Source organism: Scophthalmus maximus, chromosome 5 (genome assembly GCF_022379125.1).
Source record: "Scophthalmus maximus strain ysfricsl-2021 chromosome 5, ASM2237912v1, whole genome shotgun sequence".
Classification (NCBI taxonomy): Eukaryota; Metazoa; Chordata; class Actinopteri; order Pleuronectiformes; family Scophthalmidae; genus Scophthalmus; species Scophthalmus maximus.
The window spans coordinates 417,018-431,719 of NC_061519.1; the positions used below are offsets into that span (position 1 = coordinate 417,018).

The following is a 14,702-nucleotide window of genomic DNA, read 5'->3' on the forward strand; positions in this document are numbered from 1 at the left end:
AGTGATAGTCCTTTCATAAAGGGAGGTATGAAAACATGGAAACATGTTCATCAGCGGATAGAGGAGCATGAGATGAATAAGATCCACAGCGATAATGCTGATGCTTACTATCTGGTGGCTAAAAAGGCAGATGTAAAAAGCCTGCTGACTGGCAAACAAATGTCTCTACATCTTGAGCAGGTGAAAAAGAAGCGTCAGGTGATGAAACGCATCATAGATGTGATAAAAGTCATAGGCAAATGTGGACTTAGTTACAGATGGGGTCAAGCAGAGGCTGCTTATACTCTAGAAAATACTGCAGTCAATCATGGCAACTTTCTAAAGTTGGTCATACCTTTGAGCCGGTATGATCTGTGCCATCAACAGCACATTAGCAGTTGTATTGAGCCAAGCAAGAAGCTTAATGACACTGGTGCAAAAGGTAGAGGTTCTCTTGTGACTCTACTTTCAAAGGACATTGTTGGTAAAGTTGTGGATGTTCTCAGCCAGGTGATAAAGGACACGATTGCTGATGAGGTTAGAGAGGCAGGAATGTTTTCAGTTCAAATTGATACAACCCAAGATGTCACATCAAAGGACCAGTGTGTTATCATTGTCAGATATGTCACAAATGCCATTCATGAGCGGTTGGTCGCTGTGGTGGACTGTGAAAAATCCACAGGCAAGTATTTCACAGAGCTGCTGAAACACACATTAGACAAACAGCATTGACATTGGCACGTGTGTGGGCAACTTTACTGATGGTGCAGCAAATATGCAGGGACAGTACAAAGGGTTCTCTGCATTTCTCTCTGCCTTCAGACAATGTATGTTGTGATTTGGCGCTATACAAATAAAATTGAATTGAATTGAAAACATTTGTTAGAACATATTTTAAATAAAAACTACACGGTAGTAAGAGCTGAACTGTTGCTTCGTGTATTCAATTTCCACCACACCATAGAAAAAGTGGGCCGGTCTTGGGCCTGAAACTCCCGGCTGAAAAGTGGCCCCACTCCAGCCCTGGCTCCATTCAGTGTGTGTGTTAACCCTTTCCCGCCCCCAAATAGGGTTAGGGCCCCACCACCACTTATTGTGCAGATTGACACAAGTAGCACCATAAGAATTGGCAAATTCCACTGTTTGTGAAAAGAAAAAAAGAACGAGGAATGACTTGATCATGTGTCACTCTGTGGCCTCGCACTCACAATCTTGGGAATGTGAGACAGACGCGCTAGCATTGAAGCTAAACCCAAGGACTCTTAAGTGTGTCGCTAGCACGCTTTTTTAACATGTCGGCGAGTGAGGTTTTTACACACTGTGCAGCACAGCACTCGACTGACAGACTACCGTGCACAACAAAACAAAACATGCAAGAATTAAATCGCCCTTCCAAATACCAGCCAGGCCGTTGGGTGGACGGCCGCTCTGGACTTTTCCAGAATGTCCAGATGACCAGTCCAGCCCTGTGTTCAACGATCTTATTAATTGCATTTGTTTTTTTATTGACAAGTCAGGCTTACCACTACCCTGTCTATCAACAGCACATGGGCCCTTAAACTAACCCGAGTTATTACATATTTACAATAGTATTGTAAGTGAAGATAAAATAACTTTCAATGATAAAGAGCAACAATCCAAAATTGGTTTTGCCCTCCAGTACAAGTTGTTTAATGTACCACAGGCTACCACTCTGACACTTGGTCTTTCTTTTCCTCAAAATTTGATCCTGGGACCATGTGAAAATGTTTGGGAAGGGATAGGGGACTTAAACCTATGTTTCATCTTTTTATAAAAGCAGAATGCTTCCTGTTGATTTTTCAAGCTGTTCTCAATCTTCAATCTGCTAAACAAACAAATGAATTTCCACTTAACTTAATAGTGGCACCAGCTTTGGATGTCTTATGGCCTAATGTGACTAATATGGATTAGATCTGATGATGTTGCTGAACGTGAGATTGGCTTTCTAACTGTCCATCATAGTTATACTCAAACACACGTTTACCAGGTGTGTTCTGGAGCAGCAGCTGGATACACCTGAGCCAAAGGGTCCACTGCAAAATATCTGAAGTTGATCAAGTACACTGCACGCTTATGTACAGCAGAGAGAAAAACGCAGGCTGTGACACTGTTACTCTTATACTGTGCCAGCAGTAAGTTCCTGTTTCATGCACAGGGTGATTTGATTTCATGTGCAAAGTGATATGTAGTATGTGAACTAACTGTGGAAGAAAAAGGGCAAGGTTTGTTCAGAATTTATAAAATTTGTAGGTTTCTAACTGTAAACGGGTGCGCATTAACATATTATCTGTTTAGCAGAGAAATCAATGTTCTTGCTAGAAATAATCTTCAATCAATAATAACTAATAGGAGTTGGATAAAATATGTTGAACACAGCAGTGGACTGTAGGAGAATAAAGGACTCAGTATGCTATAAACTGAGGGCAAAAGCATTTGAAGGCCATATGCACTTAGGCAGAAGGACCTACTTCACTGATATTTCAACCAACGCATTGTCAATTCAAGACACAAGAAAATGGAGCCCAAATGCCTAGATTTACCATTATTTAAATGAGGACCTTATAAAAAAGGCAGAAAAGATTAGCATTAATGTTTATTTTATGTAAGAAATGATGTTTATTTTCTTAATTCAAGTTCTATATATTTGGTTGTATTCATGTTTTGTTTTAATTCATAGATATTTATAAGTTTGTCAGTTCAACTGTGAAATGTTGAGCCTCATTTCATTAAAAAAAAATTTCATAAGGGTTTGATAATGACATCTTATGAATCATTTAGAAAATTACTTGTATATATATATATATATATATAAATATATATATATATATATATATATATATATATATATATATATATATATTTTTTTTTTTTTTTTTAAGAAAATCAATAACATGAACTGGCAGGTCCTCGTTGACCTGGCATGAAATTACCCTTTTGCTACCTTGCCCGTGTCGTTTACTAGGAGTGGATAAAATACTGGGTGAAAAAAACTTTAATTATAAAACACACTTCTGTTTGCCATTTCAGTGTTAGTGGAGCAGAGCTGTTTGACTTCATTGCTGAGAAGGATAACCTGTTGGAGAGTGAAGCCATTGAGTTCATGAAGCAGATCTTGGAAGGATTGGGATTCATGCACAGCAAGAACATTGCCCACTTTGACCTCAAGGTAACGGTAAACTGACTAAACTAAATGTTTTGTATTTTTCTGCTTGTTGTTGATGTTTTGAAACACAACTAGTACTTTAAATTATTTTTTTCAGTACATTAATCTATATTCTTCAACCATAACAAAATGATTCTCTCCATTTAGCCAGAAAACATCATGCTGTCAGACAAAGTCTCACCAAATCCGAACATCAAACTCATTGACTTTGGCCTGGCCCACTGTTTTCATCAGGGTGAGGAGTACAGGAGCTCAAGTGGCACCCCACAGTACATCGGTGAGAATTAACTATTTTTTTTACTGTTAAATGGTAGGCTCTTGTGCACTTCCATTATCATGTGAACTGTATTGTTATTATTATTTTTAACGAACATTTTTTTGCTTTATAACTTGATGTGGTTTAACAGAAAGGATATGAAACAAAAGTAGCACTTAGAAAAGCGTATAACCTCTGCAAAGGCTCAATAGTGGCAGGTTAGTTTTCAGGTTTGGACCAAGACTTACAGACATATGGGAAAAGGAACAGGTTTATTGGGGAAACTGAATGAGCAGGGGCAGGCAGGTGAACAGTGGCGCAGAGGCAAGGCAGAACACGAAAACACCAGGGAGCGAGCTGGCAGGTTAGCACTGGCGTGGAGGTAAGGCGGCACAGGAGACAAGGGGTGGGCAGGCGGGTTAGCGCTGGCATGGAGATGAAGCAATACAGGACTGATCTGGCTGTCATCCAGATCCTGTACACAGAAGACACACGTTAGTATTCACAAGAGACAACGTTTTTTACGAGACAGGCTTGATCAAGGAGACGTGGGATGCATACAGGGTGAATCTTCATAGAGGCTGGTAGCTTTGACTTCAAAACAGAGGGATAAATAGATAAATAGTTTCTCAATAACAAAGGGTCCAACATTACAAGGTGGAGATTCAACTTGGAGAAGTAAGTCCCGGGTTGACAACCACACATTCTGTCTGGACTGGTAGTCCGGGACCGGGAATCAACGGCGGTGGTTCACCTGAACTGATGGGACTGTCACCTCCTCTTCTTGCACAGGAAATAAAGGTAGTTGATAACCAAGGCAAACCATGAATGGTGTCATACCTGTAGCAGAGCTTGTGAGGGAGTTATACGCATACTCAACCCAGGGGAGGTGTGTGCTCCAGGTGGTTGGATGTGTCCGCTGAGCCTCGTGAACCATTGACTCCACGTCCCAAGCAGTAGCAGCCACCACACAGGAGGGAGGTAGATGGGTTCAGACACTTCCTTGGTCTCTCCGGGTTTGCCTGATGGGACAAAGTATCAGGCTTTGTATTACTGGATCCCAGATGGTACATAAGGGTGAACCTGAACCTTCCCAGGAGCAAAGCCCACCGGGCTTGACGAGAGTTCAACGGTTTGGCAGAACAGAGATCTCAATACTCAATAATAAATCCAAGAAAGCTCACAGAGGTCATGTGAAACTCACATTTTTAGCCTTTCCATACAGACGATTATCCATCCGTCATTTCAGCATCAACCTGACATGTTGCGTGTGCTCTTCCACGTTCCTGGAGAAAATCTGAATGTCGTCTAGGTACACAAAGATAAAGCAGTTTAATATGTCACAGAGTACATCATTCACCAGGGCCTGGAAAACTGCAAGGGCATTTGTGAGGCCAAAGAGCATAATTAAGTACTCAAACTGACTATGGGGGGTGTTGAAGGCCGTCTTTGTCTCAACCTTCCCGTAATCTGATAAGGTGATAAGCTTTCTGAAGATCTAACTTGGAAAATACAGTGGCTGTGTCGAGGGGCTCAAAGCCGTCAATAGGGGGCAGTGGCAGCAGACATGTGAGAGGGAGCTGGAGCTAACAGTAGGCAGTTACAAAAAGGGGCTCCAGCTAAAAACTGAGGTGGTGGACCGCTTAATGAGTTCATTATGGTTACCTGAGATATTGAGTCGTAGGGGGGCAGTACAGCGTGTAATGTTGGCCGGGAGTCTGCCTTCTAAGGCATTAATTGTCTTTGAATTGTATCCTAGACAGAAGGATGACAGGGGAGGAGGAAGCGTGGCTCATCAGAACCTCCTCTTCTTCTGATGAGCCTAGTCTTTCAGCTGTTGGGGACAGGCAGTGAGGAAATGAGCCACAATAGGAACATAGACCAGCCTGTAAACGTCTCTGTAGATTGGCAGGAGGGAGACGTGCTCGTCCTAGTGGGATGAATTCATTAGTCACAGGAGAAGAAAACATGGGTGGCTCGCTGGATACCGGTGTCACTGGAAAACTCAGAGGAGAGACCTTGAGTCGAGAGGGAGACGAGACAAAATTTTGTTCTGTTCAGTGGTTTTGTCTAATCCTGAACAAACTAACAAACAAACAAACAGGGGCGAAAACAAAACCTCCATGGAATAGGTAATGATAAACAATCCCTGTACAAGCTTGATGCTTGTTATAAGTCTAAGGCATTTTCCACTGACAGTTTTGCCTTGTTAGTTTCCTACCTCTGTCAAGTAGGTTATGTTTTCACCTGCATTTGTTTGTTAGTTAGTGGGATAACTCAAAACTACTGATCCAATTTCCATGAAATTTTATGGAGGGGTGGAGAATGACCCAAAGAATAATTAACTTTAGGGGCAGATCCAGGACTTTTCCCCCCCTTTCTGTAATATGGCCTGATAGATAGGGTGTAATCCTCAGTGGAAAGATGTATAAAATAGTGTTATGAATTAATTAATTAGATAATGTTTGATTCAACAATAAATAAAAATACACTTTTTGATAAAGGTAAAGGTGAACTTAACTGTCATGGACGATCCTCTTCATTATTTGCATCAAGTATAAATTGCTGTAGAATTGTTAGGCATGAGAAACCACAATGTAAATGTTGTACTTCTTCTATAACTTGCAGTGCTTGCAGCATCTGTATGAGTAAAGTCCAAACCCTGGGTAAAGGAATAAAAGCATCCTTTACATTTGAAATGAGCCTAGTGTAACATTTTGTAGTTTTGCTGTCTTGACGATGGAGGAAAGATCCAAAAGTCCAGTTGGCTTTATACATGTGAGTGAGTGAGTGAGTTTATATAGTATCTCACAGCTCTCTTCAGGTTCTGCACATTTACACAACAGTATTTAATGTTAACCTACATACTTTGGCTACAAAAACATTGCAAGTTTACTCCTCTCATATATAACATTGGCCAGTTGTGGACATTAGATGATTTACTTAGCGATGAAGTTTACCTCAATTATGAAAGCTTCACACGGAGCAGTCAGGAGCCCGATGCTGTCAGGTTGACAGTCTGGTCAGAAACATGATCACCATAATGGCATGGCAGTGCTCCTCCTTCCACCTCACACAAAAGAGCAGATACCAGTCCTGCTGCTGGGTTGATGCCCTTCTACAGCCCTGTCCAGCTCTCCTGGTGTAACAGCTGGTCTCCTGGTATTTCCTCCTTGCTCTTGAGACTGTGCTGGGAGACACAGCAAACCTGCTTGCGACCGCACGTATGGATCTGCCATCCTGGAGGAGCTGGACTACCTTTGCAACCTGATTGGGCTGCAGGTTCCGCCTCATGTTGCCAGTAGTAACAAGGACAATAGCAGAACACATAACTAGAGAAGAATCAGTCAGGAAGTAGAAGGTCTGTGGCCACCTCATATAAAATCATAACATTTTTGGGGGTTGTCTTGCTTTTGCCTCTCCATTGCACCTGTTGTCACTTTCATTTGAAACAAAGCAGGTGAAATTGTCTTGGAAGTTTTCTCAGATTTTTCTACAGCACTTCCTCATCGCTTTCTCTTCTCTATCTTTCAGCCCCTGAGGTGATCAACAGTGAACCTCTGAGTACAGCATCAGATATGTGGTGAGATTCTATTGACCGTCCTTTAACACAGTGTATTCTGCAATGGACTGCACATTATCACATCTATAACAGACAGTTATAATTCACGATTGCACACACTAACTTAGTATTTTTCCTCAGTATTTTCTCTTCACTGCTCTTTTTCTGTACGAGGGAGGGTCAAATCTTCACAAAATATCTAGCTGTCGGAACACTTTGAATGCATTTTAAGACCACAACATAATTCTTTAACTGATGCGGACAATTAAATACTTTATTAGTCTTACATTTGTCATACAAGAGAGAAAATGTTCTAATCCCACCACATGACTAACTTTGTCCTGTGTTTCCTTTTCCTCCAGGAGCATTGGAGTTATTACCTACATACTGTAAGTTGTAAATGTGTGCAGGGTTACATGTGAATGCTTGTAGGGGTTAAAGATGCTGTTGCACGCATTCAATGATCCATGTGCTCATATAGGGTGAATACAACCACAGCAGTCTACACTTAGTGGTCTCAGTGGTTCAGTAGTTCATGTTCTTAAGCTTTAAACTGAAGCACTTATTTACTTTTTTTTGACAAGCGTTTATCGGATATGAAATCATTAATACAGTGGTCTGCAGTGACTTTTGCACATAGACAAGCAGAGCTTCAGATGTCATATGAGAGCAGGGAGAGTACAGAGTCTTGAGGAATTTTTCACACAAGGTCTGAACTGCATATACATTTTACCGCTATTTCACTATACTGCTAACTTCTAACTCTGCTCCAGTCACCAGCCTCAACATCACACAGTCACTCTCTCTCGACACTACTTGTGTAACTACATTCTCAGTCAAACTTCTTAAACGTACTGCTGTTCTGACATAGTGATGATAAATCAGTGACTAATTGTTACATGGACAGCAGTATTCCATCATCGACACAAACAGCAGTTCAGAACTACTTAACGTGATAATTGGACTATTCTCTGCAACCTGTAAATAATCAATAAAAGTCAGATGTTGGATTATTGCTGTTAATGTATATGTAGTCAATTGTGTGTGTAATTTGCTCATTTACCTGCTTCAAGTAACTTTTTAATGCATGAGTTCAGTTTACACCCTGCACATGTGTATATTAAAGGGGCAGTAAGCGATTTTGGAGAAAGCTTATCTAAAAAAAAAATCTGATTTCACAACAACACAGAACCGACAGCTGGCGCATCGTGAGGAAATATTCGCTGACTTTTTCAAAAAGTGTATTAGATTAAAATCGCTTACTGACACTATACTATATTGCGTGCAATATCATAACTGATCTCGGAGCAGTAGTAGCTGAGTCAAGAACAGCATGACAAGCACACCTGTCAGTCTTGATCCCAATGCACTTTAGATTTAGAACTAGATTCTCTCCCCTCCGCTTGACAAGTGCCAGACTTTGTCACGAGAGACACAGAAACGATGAGTAATATCAGCTGGAAGTCAGACTAGCTTCCAGCTTCCTCCTAACAGCCTGCTGCCACCACAAAAGGACATACATTTGAAATGAATGCAGCACCATTCTTTTATCCTTTATTGATCCTTTATTGAACAAAAAAATTGTTCTGAGATCAGGTGTAAGGAGAGATCTCTCTTCCACTTTTCTGAATCAGGGGTGGCGAACTCGCAGCTTGCGAGCTGCATATAGCTCTTTGCTCACCTGTTTCATCAAAGTTTGGTGAAGCTCAACTCAGTACACAGAACCCTGAACCGGAGAATCAGCTGTTGTCACCGTTGTTGTGAACGCGCTGTTGTTGTAAACGCGCTGTTGTTGTATTGACAAGGTCTCTTACGCTGATGAGTTTTAGCTATCACTGCCAGATAGCGCTGATCAGCTGTTTGTCTGGAAATTAAAATGTAAATTGTAATACAGACATAATTATGGTGTTTAAAAATTTGAGGGAAAATTATCTGATATATTGCAATATCCTGTTGTGTTTTGTTTTTAAAATTTTATACAAATTGCTAAAAAAAATTCCTGTAGTATCAAGTTCACTATTTATGTTCATTGTAAAGTTAATTGCTCTCTGCTATTATTGTTTCAAATATAAAGAAAGATGAATTCAAGATAATTTTCCCTCTTTTTTGTAATAGTATGTGGGTCGTGGTCAGCGTTCATACAACACATAGGTTTTAAGGATATTAATGGGGGTGATCATCATTCATATCCATACAACTTATGTGTTTATGATTAAATTCTTAACTACAGGACACAATTGTAAACAAGAGCAATACATTCTTTAGCCCCGAAATTGCTATCAAAGTTCACCAGATTGATGTATTTAATTTTGAAATGTACAAAATGTTATTCCTGAGGAGCATGCCTCCATGTCCACCCACCATAGTCTCACAAAAATCCTATGGGAAACACTGAACCACACAAAAGCATCCACAAAAATTGACTTTTGTAAGTTACATGCGGATGTTACATGCAGCTTTTTGCAATGGTACGTTTTTGGGTTTTTTTGTGGCTCTTTATGCTGTTTATGCTCTTTATGACCTTTATGACTTTACACCACTGCATGAAATGTTTTGTCTGTATGGACTGATTTAGATATGGACATGTTATAGTCTCACTCATGCTGTGCACTCTGTCCTCAGATTGAGCGGTTTGTCACCATTCCAAGGTGAGACTGATGAAGATACTCTGAAGAATGTCATTGCCATGAAGTATGAGTTTTTTGAACGGTATTTCAGCACGACCAGCTCCATGGCCAAAGACTTTATCCTGAAACTCTTGGTGAAAAATCCCAAGTATGTAGTATAGGTACAGTATTCATGGGTAATTTAACATAACAGGTCTGATATGTGAAACCTGTAATTTTTTCCTTTTATGTTACCTGCCCAGGGACGATGGATATAAATAAGAATTGTTGTTATGGTCCGACATGTTCACATCTTACTTATGTTCAATAATGTCCACTGTCCCATCAAATCAACAAATTCTTAAACTACAATGGCACTCAGTAGAGCTCATACCTGTGCCAAGACCCAACAGTCTCCTTAAATTCTTTCAATCTGCACCAAATTGCACACATCAGTCCCCTAAAACAGCCAGATTTTTGTTTTCATCACAATCCATGCATTATTCCCTGGGAAATCATTGGCAATGTAAAAAACAAAAAAACAAGTCCTCTCTATCAATGTTAAAGAAAGTCACCCTGTTGTCAACAACAAAATTAAATGGTTTCTTTTTTGGCCCATAACCCATCCTTCCACCAAGATTTGTGGAACTCTTTTCAGTAGTTTTTGTGTAAACCTCCTGACAAGCAAACAAGCAAGCAAGCAAGTAAACAAGCCAACAAACAAATGGACAGGGGCAAAATACTTTAGCGGAGGCTTATCTCTTTGCACAAGGAGGCTGATCACGTGAGACAAATGAAGTTAAAGCTTCTTTCATCCACACCTTAAAGGGTGATAGACTGTAAGAACTAAGAGATTGACTTTAGGATTCATTAATCCATTGGATCATTCCATTGAAGATCAAATCCCAAGACCAATAATATTATCTTCATCTTATTACAACAATCTGCCTAATGTGATGTCATTTTAAAAAGAGTGCTCATATTTTCTATGTATACTTGTGTATATCTGTCCTGATGTCTTGATGTGTGTTGCAGAGATAGGATGACAGCTGAGGAGTGTCTGCTTCATCCATGGATTAAGGTTATTACAAGTCTTCTACTACTTTCAGGCCCACAAACCTTTTCCTGCTCTGCTGTCTGTGGACTAATGCTGTTGAGTGTCACAGCATTTTGATTGTAACGATTTCCAAATGTTGTCATCTGTTTCAGCCCATCACACGCAAACAGGTGGCCAATAGAAATCGATCCTCAATCAATATGAAGAATTTCAAGAAGTTCAATGCCAGAAGGAAATGGAAGGTGAGAGATGACAAATGAATAAATTGAGGGAATGGAATAATAAAGTTGTACTTACACAAAAAAGTTGTAAAATGTGAAGGCAGTGTATCATGTTTTTCTACAAAATTCTGCATCAGAAGCATCAGATTACTGCATGACTCTTGACCTGCACCAGCTTGACATTTTAAACAAGACTTGTTACCTGACTCAGCTGCTATGGGGCAACACAAGAAATCTTGCAGGGGAGCAGAACAAGGAAATAAATCAGTGTTCAAAGCAGTGACACATGTAGGCCCTTGACATTTTGAGTGAATTATCCACACATTTTCATCCTCAGATTCATACATAATTTTTTTAAATCTCGAAAACATGGCACCAGGATTGAAATGTTAATTAACTTGTGTGGTTTACTGATGGCGGTGAGATGTTTTGTATGAAGTGACATTACATTATATAAATTTCAATTGTTTTGACACCCACCAAAATCTATCTATGTACCTGTTTGTATATGACCTGTTCAGAAAATAAATTAAATAGAAACATTAGATGACACTAAGTTAGTCTCCTTCTGACCCATCCAAGTACAGCCCTCAAGAACCTTGAAGCATTGTGGTTGATTTTGACCACTTGCTGACAATCTTTAATGTAAAAATTATCTCTTCACTCCCCTGCCCCACCATAGATGTCCTTTAACATGGTGCTAATGTGTAACCGACTGGTCCAGCTGAAACTGCTGTATAAGGGCAGATCAGATCCAGATCCACTGCAGGTGAGACCACTTTACTCAACCCAAATAAGGGCGCACTCACACTTGGCATTCGTACCTTGCCCAAGCACAATTCACTGCTTAAGTTTAGTTTGTTTGACCAGTGTGAGTGCAACCGTACCGTGCCTAAGCACGACACGCTTCCTGGCCGTGGCCCAATTGAAAGAGGTGGGCTTCGCCACGGCACGATTGCACATGTACGAGCAAGAACATTGACGGCGGTTGTCAATACGACTGTTCCCTGCGACAAAAAGTTGTCGCCTTGCAAAGTTGACTAAACTGGGCCGTGCCGCACCAAAATGAGTCAAAAAAACCCCACAAAGTCAATAACGTTACCTGTGCTGCACTCCATTATGTGACTAAAACCCAACCAAGACCGTGCATTTTCCAAAACAAAACGATGCATTGCGATGACGTCAATCAATGCATGTGTCGTATTACGACGTGATGATGTATAAGCAAGAAGCAATCGTGCCTTGGCCATGATCTTTTGAAGCAGTGTGGGTGCAGGCCGGGCCTGGCCAGCGGGGGAGGAGGGAGGGGGAGAGTTTCTGTGAGTTTGTTTGTTTGTTTTTTGGGGGGATTTTTGTACTTTAATAGTAAAAAGGACCCAGTTATTAAAGCATGTGTGTTTAAGAGATACTCAACACTGAATCTTAATTTGATCTTGATCAAATTAACAATACAGGCACATTAAACCTGGACTGAACTCGTAGCACATTTACAAGTTTCAGACCTTTGTAGCTGACAATTTTACCAAAGGTCAACATGTACCATACACATAACTGAAGGTTCTAACTATGAGCCTTAAAAATTAGACTGTTGTTATTGTGCTTGTCAGCTCTGATCCAACCACATCAATTTCTCTGTTATTTCCTCTTCAAAGTTATGCAGCTTCCACACAACTAAAAGAGGACTTATCTGACAACTGCAACAGAACCAACACAGAAGATGGAATGGCAGCCAACCAGTACAAAACATATAGAACTTCTCCAAGCCAATTGGCAGGAGATTAGTAGCAATACATATTATACTCATCCATATTGGAAGCTTTACAAGATACAACTCTAAATTACTATGCGACCCAGAAGTGTGCATCAAATTAAAATCCAACCATTGAATCTTTTCTCCAGAGACAATGTGAAAGCGACACAGAGGACACAGAGAGCAAGCCTACCTCTCTGCTGCGTCGAAGACTCAGCAGCAGTTCATAGAGCTGAGCAGGGAGAGATGGCAGCACAGCAAGAGGGCCAGGCTGGAGGGAGAGGTTTTGTCTTACCAGGTGAAGTGGACCACAACAGGTTTCCTAGTGTTAAACACCAACACTGTCCCAGAAGTAGGCACTGCCTTGTCTGACGAGCATCTCATTTGTGAAAGACCTGCAGAAAATAAACTGGCAGAAACACTGTTAACATGTGGCTTGTTTAAAGGTGTATTTGGGTTGTTACTGATTTTGTGAAACTCTTTGTTAACACAATGTGCACAAAAGCTTTGGCTAGAAATATATTTCCACAAAATGTAAAACAAATTTTATGTCTTGGTCTTCCATGACTTTTATATTGATGCTAATGTTTAACGTTGGCCAATTGCAAATGCTTATATATAGTATATTAACTTTGTATAGTTTTAAATGTTGTCCTGTGATAGCTAATACATATAAACAATATATATAAAGTAAAATGCTAAACTTTAAGTTGTTTAGATAAAAAGAAAACTGCTAATTCCGGTAATTTGCCTGGGACCTAGACAAATTACCGGAGCTCACTATGTCTGGATCTCCTCAATTGGGAAGGGACTACCAAGAGACAGAAATCTTTATGCTCCAATCACAACCAATTATCTGATAATGGGCGGGGTTTATACCATGGCTATACCATACCAAGATGGCTGCCGCTGATGAAGGAATATTTGACGAAAAGTACTTCATTCATTGATCGTCTACCGCTTTATCCATTTAAGGGTCGCGGGGGGTCGCTGGAGCCAATCCCATCTAACATTGGGCGAGAGGCGAGGTACACCCTGGACAGGACGCCAGACTATCACAGGGCCATATACAGAGACAGACAACCATTCACTCTCACATTCACACCTGCGGTCAATTTATAGTCTCCAATGAACCTAACCCCATTCTGCATGTCTTTGGAGCCGGAGAACCCGGAGAGAACCCACGCATACACGGGGAGAACATGCAAACTCCACACAGAAAGGCCCTGGTTGAAACGGGATTCGAACCCAGAACCTTCTTGCTGTGAGGCGAAGGTGCCTACCACTACACCACCGTGCAGCCCACAAAAAGTACTTGTTTTTTAAAAATTTCAAAAAGGCAACACTGGTTAACAGACATTGTGGAATTATTATCACAGACATGACAGACGTCTCCTCTCTGTTGACACTTTCACGACGCTCAAGAGACGTCACATGTACAGAGGCATTTTGGTCTGCGTGCGTTGGTAACGCCTCTTGGAAATCGAAAATGAACCGAGAGGTCCAAACGGATCAGAGTAGTCAGACGGATGGAAACAAACCTCCATGTTTGATCTGTCTGTATGTTGTGTACAGACCAACTATTATCAACATTTCACCTCCAAAGAAACTTGTTTGTTGGCTTGTTTGAAGCCTGTCATCAAACATCAGTGAGCTTTGGTGTGATTTTTCATACTGGAGTAGATAGAATATTTGAATCAGTACTGTACATTTTGTCTTTTGTGTTCATGTTTTATATCACAAAGTATCTTTTAAAATTCCAAAAAAGTGCATGTGTTGCAATAACCTCACTACCTACTGTTATTGTTTTTAATTTGGTATGAAAGTAATTTTAAATACTGCTAAAGCTATCACTTCTTAGTCATGGTTTGTTGAAATGACCTGATTCATTTCCGTATCTCTTTCCGTTGATTAATTTGACACATTGCAGGAAATCTAAGCTGGTGCAACTGCAGTGACTCTGATCACTGTAATGAGCTGCATGTTTAGAATTAATTATTATATTTTAAAGAACTGAACTGTGTAAATGAAATTATTATAATAATTGACACTTTTGAATTAAATCAAAAATGAGGAATTACCTGTGC

General features: G+C 40.3%; 1 protein-coding gene across 8 annotated transcripts in view; it reads left to right on the forward strand.

The window, feature by feature from the left end:
- Positions 1-14,702, forward strand: part of si:dkey-240h12.4 (death-associated protein kinase 2) — a 35,555-nt gene that overhangs the window by 16,738 nt on the left and 4,115 nt on the right. For 3 of the 8 annotated variants that reach the window (XM_035633720.2, XM_035633721.2, XM_035633727.2), the window contains 9 exons: positions 3,028-3,166; positions 3,311-3,440; positions 6,954-7,002; positions 7,344-7,370; positions 9,604-9,756; positions 10,623-10,668; positions 10,797-10,886; positions 11,548-11,634; positions 12,765-13,043. In XM_035633720.2, coding sequence (XP_035489613.1) covers positions 3,028-3,166; positions 3,311-3,440; positions 6,954-7,002; positions 7,344-7,370; positions 9,604-9,756; positions 10,623-10,668; positions 10,797-10,886; positions 11,548-11,634; positions 12,765-12,845 — 802 coding nt within the window. In that variant the 3' untranslated portion in view covers positions 12,846-13,043. The other 5 variants (XR_004793819.2, XR_004793820.1, XM_035633723.2 and 2 more) reach the window with 5 other exon arrangements.